At 35.3% G+C, this 22,931-nt stretch overlaps 1 protein-coding gene across 1 annotated transcript in view; it reads left to right on the top strand.

Moving 5' to 3' along the window:
* The window catches only part of LOC149785171 (CD109 antigen-like), a 91,883-nt gene that overhangs the window by 45,558 nt on the left and 23,394 nt on the right, over positions 1-22,931 (top strand). The window contains exons 2-12 of the mRNA XM_089978962.1: positions 13,796-13,866; positions 15,704-15,876; positions 16,370-16,398; positions 16,905-17,058; positions 17,936-18,006; positions 18,417-18,539; positions 19,361-19,406; positions 20,829-20,913; positions 21,166-21,268; positions 21,828-22,052; positions 22,635-22,886. Coding sequence (XP_089835088.1) covers positions 13,808-13,866; positions 15,704-15,876; positions 16,370-16,398; positions 16,905-17,058; positions 17,936-18,006; positions 18,417-18,539; positions 19,361-19,406; positions 20,829-20,913; positions 21,166-21,268; positions 21,828-22,052; positions 22,635-22,886 — 1,320 coding nt within the window. The 5' untranslated portion in view covers positions 13,796-13,807. The remainder of the gene's footprint in view (positions 1-13,795; positions 13,867-15,703; positions 15,877-16,369; positions 16,399-16,904; positions 17,059-17,935; positions 18,007-18,416; positions 18,540-19,360; positions 19,407-20,828; positions 20,914-21,165; positions 21,269-21,827; positions 22,053-22,634; positions 22,887-22,931) is intronic.

Here is a 22,931-nt window from a genome sequence, read left to right on the forward strand (position 1 = left end):
TGCTGATAATGAAAAAATCCTGATATAACGGATTACAAGAATAAAATTGCAAAAGATCTCAGCAGAAAAATAATTGGTAAATTCATCCAAGGAGGATCATATTATCATAAACGACATTGTACAAGATTGATTATAAATGATGCTGAGTTAGATTTTATAATTGCTGATACAACGGAAAAGAATACATTTATAAGTCGAATCAATGCTAAGTTATCGGACGGAACCAAATTAGGTACAGTTGTGAGTTATATGGCCGGTGAGTCACCACAGTTTACTCATTTAAGATCTTCAATGCTCGCGTATTTTTCGATAAATCTATTATCGATAATAAATAGAGGTTCTAAGTTTTCTGTCAGAGTCGCTACAGATTCGTTTTTTATCAATAAAAATATTCAGGATTGTTGGAAAAATTAAATATCGACACTTATGCATCATGAGGAATAAAACAAGAAAATATACTTGATTAATCTGAATTCGCTGATGTTTCATTTAAATATATTTATTACAAAAATAATCAAATATCAAAATTGTCATCAGCACCGTCAGTATATGATCCTGTAGCTAGACATAAAACAGTTTATCTTAATGAACCAGGGAGTTCTGGTAAAACAACTCGTGTGATTGAACTATTTCGGAATTTTGATATGGTCGTTTTAACCCCTATACACAGACTCGAGAGAAAGAAATATTAAATCATAATTGCAATGGCAGTAGCTGGTACAGGAAAGTAACATTTCCATTGGTCAGAATGTTACCACGTGATCAAAATGAATTGCGTTTATTTCTGTATGAACTGTAAGGAGAACTACTTTTCCACTTCTATAAATAGAGTCACGTGTACAGCATAAGATAAACACTGCCAGTGAAGGCAGACACGAAGTAAGTATTAAAGGAAAACAACATTCTTAATTATTTATTTATTTTTTAAATTGAATAAATTTGGCTTCCATTGGTTGAAGGACTGGTAGTATGATGACCTTATTACGATCAAGCAGGACAATCCCAAGTGCTATATATAGCTACGTAACAGAAAAATCCCAAACATGTATTACTACGCTCAATTAAGATTTCTATTTTTTAATGATGCAAAAAAATAACATAACGAATAATTGAAATTTCAATTATAAGAGTTTAACGTTGTTTTTTTCTGAGTTTATCGTGGTATAAACTGTCAGTTGCCGACTCACACAGCTTACATAATGCCCTTCGGGCGTTATTTGCTGTGTGAATCGGCAACTGACAGTTTATACCACGATAAACTCAGAAAAAAACAACGTTAAACTCTTACATGTACTTATCATACATTCTTTCGATGGAAGGGAGATAAATGGACTCCTGATTGAATGGATGAAAAATACATTCCAAAGATTTTCGTTTGGGATGAAATATTTACAGTCTCGTTAGAAATATTAAAAACATTTCTTGATTGGTTATTAACAAAAAATACTGCTGTAATAATGTGTGGCGATCATGGTCAATCACCGCTTTTGTTGAATTATCTCCGCACGAATGGTTAAAGAATTTTGTTGATTATTATGAAGAAATAACTCATGATCATAGAACACTTGATCCAGAATTAAGAGAGTTTATGAAATTGATCAGACTATAACCGAATAAAAGTCAGTTTGAAGTAATGCGTGATATAATTTTAGAAACCCCTATAAACAACTTTTGGAATTTGTGGAGACCAAATGATTTGATAGTTGCAAGTAGAAAGATAGTTCGTGATACACTTCAACAACAGTTATTTATATTACATAAAGACAAGTTTTCAAATCTACCCGTACCATTATGTTATCGATCTGTTGATACACGACAGCAGAATATCGACGTTGATATACCAGTATCGTCAGAAAAACAAAATCTTGTATTAAATGACATTGTTTTGGTTCCTGTCAATGTTGTTCAAGATGCACTAAAAATGGAGAAAAAAATCTCCATGGACTCTAGGATACGCAATGAATATTCATTCATCTCACGGGTTAACTATTTATAATACGCGAGTTTGGATCGTCGATGATTTATCGAATGGTCGAATTTAGTTTACCTCGCAGTTTCTAGGGTTAGAAAAATATCTCAGTTGCGGAGGGTTATCAAAAACCACTGGCGATGTTATTGACAATGATATAGTAAGAAACAAATTAGTTAGCTATAAACAGTGTGACAAAAAAAAAATGAACGGGAATTTGATCTCGATGCTAAATTTATGATGGTGCTGAAACAACAGCAAAATAATCATTGTGCGAGCTGTAATACAGTAATGTTGTGCAGCAATATTCGTAATGATCTAAGACAATGTACCGTAGACAGAATTAATAGTAAGTTTGTTCATACACACGAAAATGTAATGCTGACTTGTCTTCAATGAAACCGACGTCGTGGTGCTAGTTTACAAAAGTGACTGTGTGTCTTCAGGAATTACTTGTAATTGTTCACGTGTAAATCCACGTTGAGGAGAAGTTGAATCTAGTCTGTAGATTGCAGGTCTACCCGTAGATCTTACCATGCTAGATATCTTATGTGTCGTTACACTCCAAATAGGATCAGTCACTCTTTTTTTTACCTCATTCAAGTTCACCCGGTTCATATAAATATCTTACAGTAGCATTACATGATACTGGTTGTTTTGAAAAATCATGTCGTTGTATTGGTAAATGTGTTTTTTTGTAATGCATTAATAAGTTTCATGTTCGAGTAATTTAGTTATTTAATGCAGCTATCACACTTGGTAATCTTGCAACCCATTCACGAGATCTCGTATCTTGAATTATTTCCTTCGCATAATGATATCCAAATAACCGCTCAGCAAGTGTTCGGTTAAATTGTTAAACGATTGCCTGATCACGACGAATTGCGGTATGTCCTCGTCTGATTTCGACATTATGTCTTTTCATCAGAGATGATACTGCACCAAGAAACTTCTTGCCAGGATCAACCGGTAATAGTTCTGGCCATAGTAAGGGTCCTCGTTGATTAATTCGCTCAAAAGCAGATACAACTTCAGTTGCTGTTTCAGCTGATAGTGGCTCTGCTTCTTTATATCTACTTGCAACGTTTACGACAGTTAACGCGTATTTATATGTTAATTGACGTCTTCCAATTTTGATAGTATCGTATGGTAAAAATAAAATATCAACCTGATGAACTTCATTAGGAATGCTGACATCAAAATGTTCATGCTGAATTCGTTTAGGTGGTGGTAGGTAAATTTGCCATATTGCCTGTCGTGCTAACCATTTTCAGCAGTGAAACGTGTAACATTTGCTGCATCAGCAAGCTTACTAATTGCTGCACTACCTCTCCAATGTCCCCTTGACCTATAATAAATTGATTCCATTATTTTAATATTTGGTTAATTAATTACCAGCCCCTAATGCTAGTTTACCTTTCATCGCGGATCTTACCAACCAATTAGTTAATGATTCTCTGATATTTTTATTTTTTATTGAATTAAAGGAATGAATCAACTTCACATCTGCAATATGTCTATCTTGTAGGTGTTTACTTTTATAAGCTACATCATGAACGTGACATGCTCGATCAATATCATTTATTGGATATTCTCCGGGTCTTAGTTTATCTTGGTTGTCAAGTCGGATATCAAGTCGGGTACCAGGAGCACAATAATTATATCCTGGAAGATGTTTTTCTTCTGGGTATTTAGCCCATGGTGTTCCTGGTAATTTTCCTAAAGAAGTAGCGATATCACCACCAATTTTACTGGTAGAAATAAATTTATATTTACTTGTACCACATTTTACACATTTACCTGTAAGTGCACGTTTTTTTTATTTCTTGTTATTACTGTTGTCAACATACTCGTAGGAGTATGTGCTCTGCATCGAACACAATACAGATTCATATTATTTATTATATTTCTACAACATGGATGTCATTGACTTCTCAGCGACACGAAAACAAGAGCCAGTAAAACATATTTCAGCATTACCGAATTATATCAGAATGATTATAATCGGTCCAGCTGGGTCATGTAAAATACAAATATTACTTAATTTGATAATAAGATGGTTAAAGTGGGATAAATTAAATTTAGTTGCACCATCAGTTGATGATCAGAGATGTTATGATGTACTTAAATATTTTAATGAGAACGCAAAATTATTAAATGAAGATGGTGACGACATTATTAATTTTATAACTGATATTGACGAAGCACCGTCCGTAGATGAATTAGGCGGGTTTATTAATAATCTCGTAGATACGATGATGTGATGTTGGAAAAGCAATCAAATCCAGCTAGAATATTTTCCAGAAGCAGACATAAATACACAGATATAATTTATGTCACTCAGTGATATGCACACATACCAAAAGTGATCAGATATAACTATAATATTTTAGTTGTATTTAACGGAGTTGATACACATACTCTGAGAAATATTCATCAGACTTGGTGCAGCAGAGATATGGATATAATTAGATTTAGAAATTTCTTCTCAAAAGCACAAACTACACCACATGGATTTATAACAATAAATTTACATGATCCTTGATCGCGATATCGTATAGGCCTTGATACAAATTCTGGTTGATCTAATTACAGCAGCAGAGGAGGCGCGACTTCAATGAGACGTCAGGCGGGTAAACAAAAACATATACAAATTTCGATAAAATAAAGTAACCCAATTAGAGAAACTCTCGGTCAAAACATTTCTATTATTTGTATTGTTCCTTTCAGATTATTAATAAATTCATGTCTCCGAGCTGTTATCAGTGTTGCTTAATCTAGTCATCCGTTTATAAGTATTGGTGTTAACACTGGTCTCGTTAAAAAAAAAAAATTATTTGATGGAGGAGACTGGATAGTTTAGCAATTTACCAATGATAATAGAAATCCCCAAAATACCATCCGTGATCTCATAATTGTATCAGTAGGTTTCATTCCTATATCTACATGAAGCATGCACATAAGAGTATTTCCTCAGTTTTGGAATGTTTTTTGCCATTTTGTAACGCAAATGCTCACAAACATTGATACTGGGTGCTGTCCTCCTTTTTGCATCTGATATATGTGAACGATCTGCCACATAACCTAGTAGAAAGCAAACTTGGGTGATTAATTGAAAGTTTAGAATGTTGTTGCCGTACACTTGCATATGACCTCACATGTCTCTCAAATGCTCCAGATATCACAAAGATTCTAAAAACAAAGAACTGTTAACTACATTCTAGAAAGTCATGTATTACCATTTTTTGGCAAATTTTAACCTATCTTTTACACTTGGCGAAGAAAAACATAATGAAACTGACTCCGTTACTCACATAGGTATATAAAAGGACAGCTCACGTCGTTCCATCTACCGCAAACACACCACTAGCAGAAAAGCAATGAAGGCCTTTTTCTATTGCAAATGAAGGGATGGGTACCCCAACCTAAACTCAAACACATACGCAAGTTTTCTGAGAAAATCGTGACTCCATTCTTACTATATAGCCACTAAGGTTGAAATAAACTCTAAAATAGGAAATCTAATGGAGCTCAACCAGTGGCACCACGTTATAGCAAAATAATTCAGAGATTCTCTGAGAAAACGCGATAAGATATGGGTTTAGAACATCACAGATTAGCTCCGGTTAAAATTCTGTACCTATAAAACCAAATTTTTTTAGCAACGTCATTATCATTAATAGACCCATACTGTAATAATAATTTTTTTCTGCCCTTTTTCAAATTTACGTACAACGTTTATGTGCCATTTTGCATAATTTTTTTTCGACCAATATGAATAAACGTAGCACTGAACATAATATATTTCTAATAATTACCTCTCGTCTCACGCAAAGGAAAATAACTCTTTTTTTTTCAATGGTCTACTAATGGATATTCTCTGAGTTGTGTGACTGAGTAATATTAGTCATCAGTGGAGACATGAAGCGGATTAATAATAGCGTTGATTATTTTGTTGTTAATTAGCTCTTCAGTAACGTTTCTAATCCTATGCCCATAGTTAATTTCAAGGTAATAACTTCATAAGATGTAATACCATTAATTTCCTTATACTTGATTTCTGTCACACTACTTGTTAATCTGTCACTTTTTTCCTTAAAGTCTCAGAAGTTCATGGTCATCTTACATACTCTGCTGCAAAACGCCCCAGTTAAATCTAACAAAACGCAATAACGTTATGTTAGAAAGGAATTTCGAACATATTATTGTTTTAATATGGAGTCATGGACAATCTTGGCTATTTTTAAATATAAATATAAAACATTCTTTTAATTTAAAATATAATTTCATAGGATTTTATGAACTTGTCCTCTTTTATAGCTTCCAGTCTGTGATAATACATATGTAGTTATGTATTTTATTGTACTTAATGTGAATGCGATTCATTTTAATACATTTCACAAGAATTCTGCTCAGCAATCCGCCAGGAATAAGCATGGTTTATTATTATTATTATTATTATCATTATTATTATTATTATTATTATTATTATTATTATTATTATTTGTAGATGACGAGTCGATACATTCTTGAAAAAAGGTTGTACACACTAAATTTCTCTGACTTATTCATAATTTTACTGGAGAGAGAGAAAGAGAGGGAAAGAGAGATGGAAAGAAAGAAAGAGAGCACGTTGATGCATCTTGTCTGTATACGTTAGTATAGGTATTGTAATTATTGTAGAGATCATCAACACATGCTACGTGTTGCGGGCCATTTCAAGAGTTTTGTCCTGCATCTTGTATGAATCTCTGACTGAGAATGAACATCCACGTGTAAGAATTTTTAGTCGCATAACAATTAGATAAAATAAAAATAGAATGTGCGGTTCTTTGAGTCAGATGGTGTAAATCTATCAACTAGCATAATATGTCACGGCCATTTCACTTACAAACATTTAGACATCCAAATCAGTTAGTCCAAGTTTTTTTAATGGCTATTTCACTTGCAAACATCTGGACATCCAAATCAGTTAGTCCAATTTTAATGACTATTTCATTTGCAAACATTTCGACATCGAAATCAGTTAGTCCAATTTTTTTATGATCATTTCGTTTACAAACATTTCGACATCCAAATCAATCAGTTTAATATTCACGGCCACGTTCCTCACGAAAATCTCGACATCCAAATCAGTTAGTCCGATTTCTTAATGGCCATTTCACTTGCAAACATTTCGACATCGAGATTGTTTCACAATGATTTTGCTGCTGTTATTAAAGATGATTTGGTAGAATTTAGTCTGAAATTGCAAGTAACCATATTATTTGAACGTCGAAGGTTATACATTTTTCTTTACTGCCAGAGGAGAAGGGATTAATTTAATGAGATGGTCTGGAGTTAGGCTCGTTTTAATGTTGCAGAGTGTTAATAATTTTTGTCTTGATCTTCTATACTACAAACTTTCTTATCTAATTTCAAAGTACAGAGATTGCCTACTTGTGTATTCTGGAAGTCCTTTATCGATACGACTGTTGCTGAACGTATTTCGTGTAATCAGCCGTCACCTAACTTAAATACTCTGTTGTAGCGCGATGATTCAAGATGGCCGGGACAATGTTCTTTAGTGGCACCCCTTATGTACTAAACAGAACAGACTTTGTCAGTTGCCAACCGCCCCCTTCCTCCCGGGGCCCCGAGCGGCTGAGTGGTCTAAAGCGCTCAGTTACGGATCATTGCCATCTCACCTCTGTCTGCGTGGGTTCGAGACTCGGGTTCGGCCAATGTGGGTATGTGAGAAAGCTTGCCGGTAGCTTCTCGTTGGTGGGTGGTTCTTTCTGGGGTTTTCCGGGTTTCTTCCTCCACCATTAATACTGGCCGCCAGGTGTATCCTATCTTGTGGTGAAAAATGGCATTAAACCCTACAACAACAACAACAACAACCTCTTCCTCCCCCAATACAAATCTGTTTTGAAACATTGTCCCATCAGAGTAAGGTGAAGGTGAAATTATATATGAAAAAAGTAAGCTGCAGAAAACGGGTTCAGGATTCGCTTGGCGACCCCACATCCCTCGCGTTGCCATTAAATACCGTGCCTCAATTGGTTCATTTTAACTAGTAAGGTACTTGTTTTAATTGTTGGTGAATGCTAACTTGTTAGATTTTTATGCAGTACAACATGACTTGTATAATTCTACATTCCTGTAGCTGAGAAGACGAAACCTATTACATCGAAGGGTATCTATCGGCAAGAAAACATATGTTGAATGGGGTAGACCCTGATCTACCAGCCTACAATGCAAGAGTATATCTGGGTCTATGCGGTTCGCATATGTATATACATTATGAACAAATGAAGGCATTATACATCCAATTATTTGAGGAAAAATGTTTGAAAAATTTATTCAGTTTTCCAGTAGCTTTTCTCCAGCACCTATATGGCTGTTAACTCCAGTTTCATGAGACCAAATTTCCATTTCTAATTTCATGAGGCACTTTATAAGAATGTATTCAGTTAAAAAAAAATGTCTGAAGAGTTCGTGACAAATGAAGTGAACAATGTCAGGAAATCTGCGCTCAGAATGTCCATCTCCTGGTAAACAATTCATGTTATGTCTAATAATAAGCCTGTCTGTCTAAGGTGGCCTAGTGGTTAGACCGTCTGCAACGGGAGGTCTCGGGTTCGAACCCGGCCGAATCATGCCAAAGACTTACAAAAATGGTACTAACAGCTGCCTCACTTGGCTCTCAGCATTAAGAGGTTAGTGTTAGGACTGGTCGGCCTGGTGTCAGGATAATGTGACTGAGTGGGACATCATGCTACATGTCTGCGGCATGATGCCCCAGTGTTAGACATCACTATAAACTGCCACATTGCAGACATCGTAGCGATATGACTGAAATTTTTTAAAGCTATGTTAAAAATCCAAAAACACACACACACACACATAATCCACTTTATACTGATAAAATCCTTCTGAAGCCACGAATGCCGAAATTCGTTTGCCCTCTCCGTCAGTGCAATTTGCCATAATCCTTTTAGAAGGCCAACTTTCAACCACTACTGTTAAATACAACAGATATAATTTAAAATCTAGACATAGAAAATGGAACTTTAATGACAATTATTGTTGATACAATACGTAAAATTGGAATTCTGGACATGATATTAAAATTTCAACGGCAACGTTGTGGTTGGACAAACCTTTGTCAGCTACGGCGACTCATATTTCTTAGTAGATGTACGGAAACGTTTCATGAGTGAAGTGGAAACATTTTGCACGTGTCTCATGTGGCAATACAATGATTCCACTTCACTTGAGAAAGATTCCAAAAATGTATGTGGTTCACTCCTTCCATCTTGCCGAAGGTTCCCACCAAGAGCCTTCTTATCCCGCCAACAAAAGTATATAACCCTTCCATCAACCAATTCCATAATCTGGCCCAACGTTATTATCGTCTGCAACAAACGGGTTATACAAAATCAACGCCCCTCTGACCCTTGCCACCCCATTTTTAATGTTTGGACATTTATGTTTGGGTGTAGGGTAGAGTCCACTGTATATGGAAAAGTTGGAATTCGCCGACACAATTTGGTGTCGGCATAGGGTAGTCGCTTACTAACAGGCCTAGCAAACTTGACAGAAGAGACGAAAGTTCATTATTGCTGAAAATTGACCTGGATCTCGCTATTTGCAGTCCGAGTCACATGACTATATAAATCTCGCACCCTACATGTCAATGCCATCAGAGGTGAAATAGTCATGTGATTTCGACATTAAACGAATTGCCAAAGTTGTTGTACATAGAATTTTAAAATATTATCTAGAAGTCACGTAACATTTGCAAATATATCTCAAATTTCGAACTCGACTCATTCAATGCACGCAAGATATTAATGAATTCAAATCTTGCCTGTTAAGTCTACCCCCCACCCACCCCAGCTTGAAACCGATGACAGTCTACCAGGCGTTTTTATGACATAGGTATGACTATACAATTTTGAATTAATTCCGAAAGACGAAATATACGAAATATTTATCGCATATCACGGATAGGAAGAAATAATACATTTTCACTTTCACACAACGCTACACCTGAAGACTGCTTCTGTAAAGTGACAAAACTTGTCTGTATTGTGATTATACATGTATAATTTCACACTATATTTACTGGACCCACAAAACTCGTGGATATCTGGTTTCTCACTGTCGGAACTTTCACGTGTAGCAGTGGACAAACCAAACTCAGTATTTTGAAATAGCTATTCTGAAACTATACTCTTATGGGTAAAGCTGTATGCGGTAAAAATGACAAATTACATTTTATTTCATATATTATACAAAGGGTATTCTAGTATACATAATTTCGTGACAACTGGTATATTCACACAAACATGACATATATATGGTACAAATTGACTTGCTACATATATACCACTCGTGCTGAAGTTCCAAGTCCTTTATCTACCCCACCCCACAACACCAATATCTAGCGGTATGTTGTTATGCATATAATAACATGTTCATGCTATAAACGAGAAACAGTCTAATATTATTAAGATAAGATAAGAAAATAAGAATTCTTTATTCCAGACTACAAAGTCCATACCTTTAAAATAAAATATAATTATAAATAAAAACATTCTAAACATAAAAGAACATATATATTATACATACAAGTATACATCTACATCTACAAGAATTAATTGTGCCATGCATTGTTAAGAATGAAACTAAATGGCACATTTAAAGAGTAATTTGTTCCATCTACTAATAATATGAGAATTTAAACGAATGTCAAAGTTCCAAAGAGATTTTAATATACCGTTCTTACTATTAGATATTCTTGTCATCATTGAGGAAACATACGTTCTCATTACTTCATCAAAACTGAATACATTATAATTTACAAACATGTTGTAAGCACTGTTCCACCTAGGAAGACCATATAGAAAACGAAGACTATTATTATAACCAATAACTAGTTTTCTTTTCATACATTCACTAAAGTTTGTCCCCAGAGGAGTACAAAACATAGTGCAGCAATAAGATTTTAATAATCTAATTTTGATATTCAATGGACAATTCTTAAATTTACTTAGAAGCATGTTTGTTTGAGTACATAAACATCGGTAATGTCTCATCATATTTTCATTATCCGACCGATTGGATTTCAAAATATGATCCAGATAGGTATAACTATTGACATACGTAAGAGCATTGCCGTTAAGATGTACAGGGGAGGAGATGGTAATTTGAAAGAAGTTGGCTGAAAGACTATGCATACTGACTTTTTGGGGGGTATTATAGATGATATCATTCTCAAATGCGTATTGTTCACATATCTTTAATTCCTTAAACCTGAAATAGAAGGACTTGTCAATGGCATATCATCAGCAAAACTAAAATTGTTAAGAAACAACGCATTTGGTGGCAGACGTAACCCCACTTAACACTGATCAAGCTTAAGATTTAACTCGTGTATATATATATATATATATATAACAAAGGGGAAAGAATACCCCCTGCCTCACCCCATTGGTTGCATGGAAAGCGCTGGATATTACACTTCCCCATCGCACACAATACAACTGTTTGCCATACCAGTTAACTAAAGTATGAACTCTGTAGATAGGTATCTTAATATCAATCAACCTTTTAAAGAGGGTTCAGTGATTGACCTTATCAAAGGAATTGCTTGCGTCTAAAAAGCATGCAAAGACTGGGCTACCATGTTCTAAATAATAGCTAACAGTTTCCTTAAAGGCATATATACATAAATCTGTTGAATGCTGCTTTTTAAAACCAAACAGATTATGGGAGATTGTGACTTCAAATCTTTGCATTATGATGCATTCACATATTTTTTAAATAATAGTCGTAAGAGCTATAGGTCTGTAGTTATTTTTGTCCGCCAGTTTACCAATTTTGCCAACAACATACGCCATTTCTATCTGCGCGGCTAACGTGGGTACGTGAGAAAGCTTGCCAGTAGCTTGTCGTGGTCGGTGGTTCTTCCCGGGATTTTCCTCCACCAGATATACTGACCGTCATGTATAGCCTATCGTGTGCTGAAAAATGGCATTAAACCCTACAAAAACAACAACAATAACGTACGCAAAATTTTGTTTTAATGTCTCTAGCTATTTTCAATATTTGCAAATGTATCAAATCAAGTTTTTTTGGTGAGTGGAACGTCATTTTTCAGACACGTATATACTTATATAAACATATATGTGTCTTGTCTAATTTTCTAAATGGAGACGCTATTTTCAGACATGTATGCACTTTTATACACATACATGCATCTAATACAGTCTTTGGGAAGGGGGCATTCGTCAGCACTTGATAGGCTATACACGTTGATGAGCCGACACTCAAAGCCACGCGGACAGATGTGAGATGAATACAAATTGTGAATAAAACATGCAATGCAATGTTTTCGCGGTATGATACACTTGCACGTGCTTAAGCTGTTAGCATGGGCAATCGTGTTTGACTGGGAATAAGTATAAAATAAGGGTGCTGCTACACATTATTTGCAGTGATCATTCAGAGTAAACCGTCTCCATTGGGGAGGGTTCTGACAGTTCCATATGTAAGTAATTTTGATTTTAAGTAGGTTTATGACTGTGGTGACTTCAGCCCGAATGAATTTCAAAATGTGTAAAGGTTGACCAGTTGCGAGGAGATACGAGCCCTTACAGGCCCATCAAATACAGTACATTTAGGGTGTAAATTATAATCGAAAATATTGAACCAATGGAAAATCTTGCCGCCGACAGAGTTATGGGCGCAAAATTTGATGGTGGCAATGAAAAATGTGTCTATTGTGTCCAATTGACCTCGGAGAATGTTGGTTTACACAGTACTTACAGACGTCATCGTGGAAAGTTCAGTAAAATCAACGATAAGATATTCATGTACGAAGACTTCTCGCAAGAAAGGCATGTCATTTTTTCAGGTGATATGACGGCAAATTTGGCTTGCGGAGTTAACGCCCCTAATTAGAAAGAGTTAAAGAATTTCGTTGGCCGAAACCAGATAAGTGCGATAAATGTAGCACCAAGGTGTATCGGTCGAACATATTCATGTCTCTTTACAATCCATGATCGTTTACATAAGATGTACAAGACCAAAATTTAAAAGCAAGTCATTAACATTACTTGACTAGTACTGTTATACTTTTCCCCCTTTAATATTGATTACAGTACAACGTTTGTGTGACATATTGAAAGTTTAAAACTAAACACAACAAGACTAAACACATGACTATTCGGCTTCTCGTGACAAGAATGAAAGTCAACTGGTTTATACACCCCTCCACTTGACATCAGCCTAGTTCGTATTAAGGTTGGAGCAGCCCCAAGAAGAAAGCAAGTAATGAAACTGACATGACTTGAATATAAAGGATACAAAATTTAAAAAAACAGATTTGTGGAAAGTCGTAGGTTCAGTCAAAAGAAACTAAATTAAAATGGTTTGCATCCAAGGAATATATATCAACGCAATAGAAAATATTTTCATGAACATGTAGATGAATTTGGTCTGCATATTACTTGAAGTATGACAAAAGTAGAATTCAACTGTTTAAAGTGAGCGTTTAGGTTTAGCTAAAAGTTGAAAGTCCTACTTTATAGACGAATCTGCTTGAATTGATGTCTCTGATCACGAATCATGATTATATTTTTGGGCGAGCATTTTATTGATTTGCCAATCCCAGTTCTTGCATAATGCATTCCGTTTTGTTTCAAAATTGTTTTTTTTTTTTTTTTGTTATTGTATATAAGCAGTTTTCATTCTCGTCTTTATTACATCAAATATATAGGAAAGAGATTCTCTTTGACAAAAAGCTAACTGTTGTTTCAACACATTATGTTCCAGGAAAGTGTCACGATGTTACTGTTAATTATCTCTTCACTGGCATTGTGTGCATTTTCAACGGCGAGCGATCAGTAAGTACAAATGTTCATATTAACTAACAATATAACCTTTATATTCATTAGTTACTATATTTTTCTGTCATCCACCTCAATATGATCATTATCGTTGCCATATTTAACTGATACGTGTCATAGGCAGAATAAGCCTGGAAAAGGGTTGTGCACATTAAATTGCAATGACGTCATAATCTGACAGGATATTTGTAGAGAAGCGTGCGAGTGCGATTTGGATTTTTAACGTACCTTGAGTGTATCAGTCGTATCTTTACGATGTAGGCATTGTGGCAGTTATGTCTAACACTGGGGCATCATGCCGCAGACCTGAAGCATGGTGTCCCACCAGGTCACATTATCCTGACACCAGGCCGACTAGTCCTAACACTAACCTCTTAATGCAGAGCGCCAAGCGAGGTAGTTTGTACCATTTTTGTCTTTGGTATGACTCGGCCGGGGTTCGAACCCATGACCTCCCGCATCAGAGGCTGACGCTTTAACCAATAGGCCACTGGAGAGATTTGAGAAGCTGTAATGTACTTGCTCATGTAGCCTGACTAAATCTGCTATTTCGATATTGTAATTATACACAAATAAAACACGATGTGTGTTGCGACTATTTCCAAAATTGCTCTACATCGTGTATAAATCTGAAACTAAACCACTTAGTCAAATCCAAATCATTGAGTCCGAAATAACAAATACACATGCTCTTTACAGTGCAATTCGTGGCCTAAATATAGATCCATCCATCAGTCTAATATGTAATGGCCAAGATGGCATTCAACGAAACAATTTCAGGGACATGCTTTTCAAAAGTGACAGCATATGTACAGAGTGTTCTTAGTTAAGCAAGTTGCAGTATCTTTGCTAGATATCCTATTTATATGCAATGATTAAATCGGATAGATATCACGAGGTTCAAGGTATGGGACCTGGAAAGTGACATTGTGCAGGTATGGGACCTGGAAAGTGACATTGTGCAGGTTAGAAGTCTTAAGGATAGATAACATGTAGAAACCAGATGTGTATATTCTCACGTCTATTTAAAATGTTTTTCTTAATTACTAAATTTACAATAAATATACACTCCTTCCAACTTTTTAATGTTAACAGAACACCGCCTATTTAGAATTTCTCAAATAATATAAAAGGGTTTCACGTGACATTAAATAGAAGTAAAATAGATATGAAGCCAGATGTTGTAATTGAAATGCTTTTCACACGTCCAATTTATTGAAGTATTTGTCAATTTTTTTTTCATAAGATATTTTGGAAAACATAGATACATGATCATCATAATCTTGTCTACTCGTAGCTATCAAAAACGCCGGATTCTTTGTGACGTGCAGATCGACAAATGTATTGTCTTGTGACTAATAAAGTAAATTACAAAACATTTTCATTGCAAAGATTTTAATACGGATTTTGTTTAGGGTAGGTGTCTCTTTTCAGGGACCGACCACCATTTAATGGGGGATTGGAGTTCTAGAATTTGAGAAATTTCGGTCCCCAATAGTTCGAGAAAATGATCGGACGTAAATAATAGATTCCATCATATTGGGTGAAATATCTTGGCTAGAATAAATGAAAACAATTGGTTGGAAATACAATCCCAGATCTCTCCTGAAAATCAAACGAACGGTTCCTAAAGGTAGATCAGTAGACTTGAAAATTAAAACCTAACAGTAATTATGGACAAAGAAGTGTCTATTGAAGGTTGTAGACCCTGATCTGCCAGAGAAGAATGCAAATGTAATCTCGGTCACCGCATTTTGCATACTTATATGCGTTGTGCATAAATTGTTGCGCTAATCACCTGAGCACTTAAAGGTTTCCGTTATCACTTTTCCAGTACCTACATGGTTGTCCATCCCAGATATGCCCGACCTAATTCTGATTTTCTAGTTCACGTGCAACTTTTTAAGAAGGTTGTCAGCTCAGAGAACGTAACTGCCGAATTCGTGACAACTGACGAAAACGATGTCAGGAAATCTTCACTCCGAATGTCCATCTCCTTGACACCAGGTAAGCAATTCATGTTACATCGATAAATTATCTAGCTAGTCTGTCGCATTTAAATGCATGTTTATGTCCAATAATTAGCTTGTCAGTTTTAATACATTTATCTGATTCATTAGTTTGCCAGTCGCATGGTAATGTCTCGCATAATCTGTTGCATTTTAACAGACAAATCAAGGCACATAATAAACAGCGAACTTGGAGAATTGACTTCGTAGGTAACAAAGAGAGTCCGAATCGTAGGTTAAGCAATTTTCCATTCGCTTCCATCAACACGTATATACATCTGTAAGTCATCTAACACATTTTGGAATCCCACATCTTCAAGGTAACAGTACATGTTAAGGAGCCAAGGCTTGTTCTTTTGCCAAAATTAAAAAAAAAACCAAAACAAAAACGAAGTGTCTGTATGAATGGGTGGATGGAAAGTTCAAGACCTTTGCTTAAGCGATAAATTGCCATAATATACCTTTTTTAATTTCTTTCTCACGTTTCTTAGGAATGAAAGAAACGGACATGGTGCTACCGGTAAGTTTGTGCATGGCATTTATTAGTGAGAATAAGAAATAAATCCAATAACGGTCATTTATATAGCGATATCTTAATGATTCAAATCTTTTTGAATGCGTTAAATATTCGATTTACGAGAATGTCTACACTTTACTGTTGCATACGCTACAAAAATGGAGGTCTTTGTGCTGGAAGAATTTAAATAGGTTTATATTTATATAACGTGGCAGAAAAGGGAAAGCCGTTGTACTATAAGAATTTGACATAATGGATTCGTGAATCCAATTAAACTGATAACATTTTTATCTGATTTTCGAATTTTCGTGAAATAGACAAGATATAGGAATGGATAATTCTTGGATATTTATTTTAGCAATTGAATATCTAAATTGAACCACTTTTCGGTTATTTACCGCATTTGACATATTAAGTGTATTAAGCTGAAGTTTGTACATGGAATTATTTGTATACTTGCCCTTTGTAAATAGTGTTATTATCCATTATTTACTGTTATCTGTTGACAGATTCCAGCTAATTTCAAGTCCCAATCATACCTGCTAGAAGTGAATGGAACAGGGGACGTAACTTTTGAAACGTGCAACTACGTCTATGTTTTTGACAAATCGCTGTCCATCTTCATACAGACGGACAAAGCGCGGTACAATCCAGAACAACTAGGTACCGGTCGCATAGTCTTGAAAAGTTATCGTCCCAATTTTAAATTTTACCTAAAAGTTGTTAATGGAGAATGTGTGCTTCGAACTGTTCATATGTAACGTTCATGTTCAACTTGGAACTCTATTTGAAATAAGGACTTTTACTATATACCATATATTGCAAAGGGATCACGAGGACAGGGTGACCCAATTATGGAGTCGGACAATTTTGAACACCTAAATGCTCTTTATCACAAGATTATTTCTAACTATTTTGTTGTTCATATTGACTGTTACGTACTGCGAACGATATTTAGTCTCAACTTTGAGGTAAAGTTAACAAGACACTTTTATTTACGCGCCTTAAATAACACAATACAATATAAATGTATCTCCTGATTTAAATCACGTGATTAACGAATCATCTTATTCACCGATGTTTCCAATTCATCAATCTAGATTATAAGTATTTTTTTTCTCGTAAAAGCCGCTTGCTGAATGGTAAAAATGTGCAATAAAAAATTACGATACTTTTTGTGAATATGAATGGAGACACGGATTATCAGGGACATCTCACTCAATCCTAGCTAAAATTATACGGTTGAGACATTGCGTCACTACCATATGTATGCGTAAACGATTGGATATTATTGCAATGTAAAATACTCTTTAAAAGACATCTTTACGACTATGAATATCCACAAAGTACGATTACATTGGATATAGCTTCAAGAAACACTAAATGCATTGTAGTAAAGAACTCCGCATATAAATATATATTGTACCATTTTCCATCTATTTTGAGAATCTAATTCTTCTTACCTGGGAATTTAACCTTTTATTTTACTTGAGGTTTTATATTCATGACAGCATGTTCGTTTCTTACATTTCATGATCAGTTCAGTACAGAGTTTTTGCGGTTGATCCTGAGCTGAAGCCTCTGTCAGTAATTCTGGATGTCGAAATATTTGTAAGTTTGGATACAAAAATGTTCTTTACAATGTACACTAGTGTTCACCTTCTTATGGAATAAAAATATCCCCCACTCCACCCCATGTAGGTAATTGTCAATCGATTTTAAGGATGTAATTTAGGTTGCCCCGTGTTGTAATTTTCACAGCTGTATATATAGCTAATATTTAAAATAAGGAATAAAATAAAAATACAGCTGTTTAATTCGCAAACAGACGAATCGTTCTGTATAAAAGTTAGCAAAATATAATATGGAGGTCAATATATTTAGAGCTCTTATCCTTATTCGAATGGTTTGTTTCCTTCAAAAGCTTTTGAAGCTATAAATGTATCTTTCAACAAAACTATTGGGTAATGTAACCTTGTTGCCATTTAATACCTCGCCATTTTCATTTCATGTAATTAAAGGATGCAAAAGGGAACAAGCTCAGTGAGACCAATGGGGTACAGAACATTTTAGGCACAGCCGGATCATTTCAGCTCTCAGATATGCCCGTCCAGGGAAGCTGGCGTATCACTGCAAAGGTCAAGGTCGGTATTTCCTCATTTCTGCGGCTTTCTGCTTCGTAGTTCTTTCTCCACTTTAAATTACGATCACCTCGTAATCAGCATCATGTTTTAACTAATGAATGCTGCGAATAACTCTTGAGACTCTTATGTCTTTGATCCTCGTTTAATAGACATATTTCTCAGATTCTAGGAAAATAAACAGAACCCAGTTTTGAAATGTCATCGTCGATACATTTTGTTCCGATACTGGAAATGTTTGTTTCAACTTATTTCAAGTTATCTAGATCGTAAATGTAGAAAAGTTGTATGGAACTGGTTAACTTTATCTTCATTGTAAAGTTCGCATATCTGTTGAAAAGCTGTAAATTGAATCTTTAAATTATAATTTAATGTCTTCAAACATGTAGTGCACGAAGAAAATACCACTCGTGTTCCGAAATTTTAAAGATCATGAGTTAGTTTCATCTTTAAATCTGAAAGCAATGTAAGCTCATGAGATAATGGATAGAAACATTTATCAAATGGGAGGCCGACAAACGACAAAGCAAATCGCACATTTGCTATTCGGTTCTTAAGTTTACTCTTCGACAAAAACTATGCATCACACGGCAATTCCTGTCGATTCTTTAAAGACCATATCTGTAGGAAGATGAACCGCTTTTCAACGTATTTAGTTTCAGTTGCGAGCGAATTGTAAATCTGTCACTGTCAGTCATTGTAGACCACTAAAGAATATATTTAATCAAATCAATTTGTTTTCATAATTGAAGACTAAAATACTATGCCAACTAAATCTGTGATAAATTCCCATCATGAAAAATTTGATACGGCATCTTTTGCAGGGAACAGAAGTACAAGAATCCCGTTATTTCAAAGTTGAAGACTATGGTAAGTCAAAATGGAAGTGAATGGTGTATGCTCTACACGTTCAGAAATGTAAAACTAAAATCATTTATCTTTAAATAGAAAATTAAGAAGTTTATGAAACTGATAGTTGGATTGACGCAAATTAAATGCCCGAAAGTGACGAAATAAAATTACATAACTGGACATAAACGTTTTAAATGGTCAAGTCGTTTTACCCATGCGTAATAACTATATGGTCCGTTTTATCATTCGTAACCTTCCATTATTTGTACACACTTTGCATCATACCTCCCGACAGATTTGCTGTTGAACGGGTCTGGGTACGTTGTCTTTCCCAAGATCAAATAAAAGTTTGAATATTGGAACACGTGATTTAATCCTATCTATAAGTGTATCAAACATCTTAACCCCAAATTCCAAAACCAGCAACTCCTCCTCCGAGAAACAATCCAAAGCGTATCAGAAGTCTACCTTCTATATATATTTAGAAGTTGTCTGTAACAGCTTACTCTCTACATGTAATGGTTGCTTGTGGAAACGCCTCTTATCGTGTTCACGTGTTAAACATGCACGCTTTCATTTCTTATGATGGTCTATGCATTTATATCAAATAACTTTACTCGTGAATTTTAAACGGTAGCACTGTATAATAAAATAGGTGCAGATTTATTGCCACTCCCAAAACGTATTCGAGAGCCTTGATTACCTGTCGATTATAATTAAGAGAAATGAGAGTTCTCCTATAGTTGCATTATAACTTTTAATTTTTTGTAGAGTCGGCGTAAGGATCGTTTTTTAAATACTAAATAGTAAGTTTCGTTGCTTAACAGAGTTGACTCGGTTGATGTACACTTACTATTGATGTCAAACTCGCCTGGTATTGTACCATTTTCAGTTATTCTAATTATTTTAGTTAAACTCTTAAACAGTTACCAGATGCTTCATAAATGTAAGTCAACTCGCGTTATAAAGATGAATCGTAATTTGTTCAGACTGCTTATTGGAGTAGACGATCGAAACGGGATTAAAATGTCAGCTCGTGACTAGTGGTACACATTTCATGTCTTCAAACCACTTTACTTCATATTTGTAACTATTCTTGCATATTTCGTCCTTTCACTCAATGTGGGTGGGGGTCGAGTGGTCTAAAGCGCTCACCGTTACGGATCACTGTCATCGTGAGTTCGACAGCCAATGTGGGTACGTGAGAAAGATTGCCAGCAGCTTCTCGTGTGTCGGTGGTTCTTGCCGGAGTTTCACCGGGTTCTTCCTGCACCATTTATATTGGCCGCCATGTATAGCTTATGCTGAAGAATGGCTTGAAACCCAAACAACAAAGTCATTCAATTCTTTCCTTTTGGCGTTTAAAAGAAATTGTTTGCTAACACAGTGGTTATTTTATTTCTTGACGCAGACTACCTTATCGCACATTTTGTATTACAGTTCTTCCAAAGTTTGAGGTCACGGTTCAGCTTCCTGCCTATGGAACTGCAGATAATCCATCACTGTCCGGCGTAGTCCGAGCTAGGTAGATAGCTTCTTAATTACTTGTTTTTGACTTAAACGATGTTTTATTGCCTGGCAAGTGAAAAGGAAAACTGTAAATTATAATCCATTCGGACCAGGCTACAGTTATCGAATTTACCATATGGCGCTATTGTAATGAAGACTTGGATTAGAATAAAATTTACAGCAAATGAGTTTTAATTGTTTTGTCCACGTATATTAATCTTAACGCGTCGATGAAGTTCAGCTAAATGTATATTTATCAAATTTTTAGATACACATTTGGAAAAGCTGTCGAAGGCGTTTGTGTACTAAGAGTAGAGCGCCAGTACTCTAGCAGCATCTACGATCCAGTTGCTGTTCATACACAATTCACTGTAAGTACACTTACAGAAGCGGCTAAAAAGCTGTTTTATTTTTATTTGATAGAAAAGGTCGATATTTAAATCCAAAATGGATTCTCGCTTAGTCCTAAAGCTTCAAGAGCGGTAGAACAGGTCGTCTTCAGCAGGAACTGCGCATGATCCCTGTAGTAAGATCGAAAATTTTACATATTAAATCATAAAGTGGCACATGTCGTGATTATTCGCTGGTCCTGAAAATTGTCGTATTCTGAAATTAACAAAACGTATTTAATGACTTGTATCGGGAACGAAAATTGCCCAAAACAGGATTTTAATTGGACATTTTTACAGAAAGGCGACAAAATCCAAAATTCTTTCTATAAAGACTGTAAAATTTCTTTACAAACATGCTTTATGCTGCGGTTACCTGAACTAAGTTTAACATGTTGGAAAAAATCCTGGTACTACCTTTTAATGCATACAAAGACAAATGATCAGATACGGACTGATAATTGTCGGATGTTTTATCAGTGAAACCTGCACGTTTCAAATTTTGTATATCTTGTACTACATTTTTTTTTTACAAATAAAGATCGACGGTGAAAAAACCTTCACGATACCGAAGAGCTTCTTGGAGAGGTTATCGCGTGACATTGAAAGCGAATCATTCCGCGTGATAGCCAACGTCAGAGAAACAGCGACAGGCATAACGGAAAGCGGCGATGCAACAATCACCTTCTACCCAGAAAAAATCAAATTGGAGTTTGCGCCGTATATGACTGACAGTTTCAAGACTGGATTTCTTTACCACGTTGCTGTTAGTATCTTACATCCCTCGGGATGGTGATAGGGCTTGGTTGTGGGGCAATCCATTAAAATACACGAATTGTAATGAATTCCTTAAGTCCATAAATACATTTTGTAATTAACGATAATCGACATCCATTAAAATTTCGAATGATTTGAAAAGAGAAATAAAATCCACATTAGTAAAACGCGCTATACGAGACTTATTTAAAAAAACAAGACACGAATACAACCTAGTCTTATTCTCAGTTGAATAATTCCTATAGTTTACGTTTTTTTTTTGAGGAAACTTGCATTTAGCTGTAAGCTTTTTATAAGTGTTTCAACGACAACATGCAACGCAAGACGAAAGCTTGGAACAAATACTCTTAACAAGCTGTAGGTCATTTGGAGCGCTTGTTTAAAATTTATTTTGGATAATGCAGTTACTGAATGTTCAAGTATTGTTGCATAATGTAATCGCCTCTAGATATAACATATTATATTATATAATCTTGTAACTACACGGTAATTGTTACTGCTAAATCTATTTTGTACCTACAAGATTCTATTGGTAACAATGATGATGAATCTGGACCTATTTTATATCTAGGTGAAAGTAACTGAACCGGATGATCGCCCACTTGTAAACCCAACGGAACGGTTGAAAATCAACATTACATATTTCACAAAGACGGCAACTGCAGGTGCCAGAGCCTTCAACAACACAGAAGCAGAATTCATCGGTCCATTTCCTTCTGGGAAAGTTATTTTTCTTCCAAACCTAGAGTATACACCATCTCCAGATGGATTTGTAACATTTGACCTGGATATTCCAGATAATGTTTTCACTGCGAGCATCTTGGTATGTAATACTAGTCGTTATTGTTAGGATGGTACTTTGTACAGT

Source organism: Sinohyriopsis cumingii, chromosome 13 (genome assembly GCF_028554795.1).
Source record: "Sinohyriopsis cumingii isolate HCF-2022 chromosome 13, ASM2855479v2, whole genome shotgun sequence".
NCBI classification, from domain to species: Eukaryota; Metazoa; Mollusca; class Bivalvia; order Unionida; family Unionidae; genus Sinohyriopsis; species Sinohyriopsis cumingii.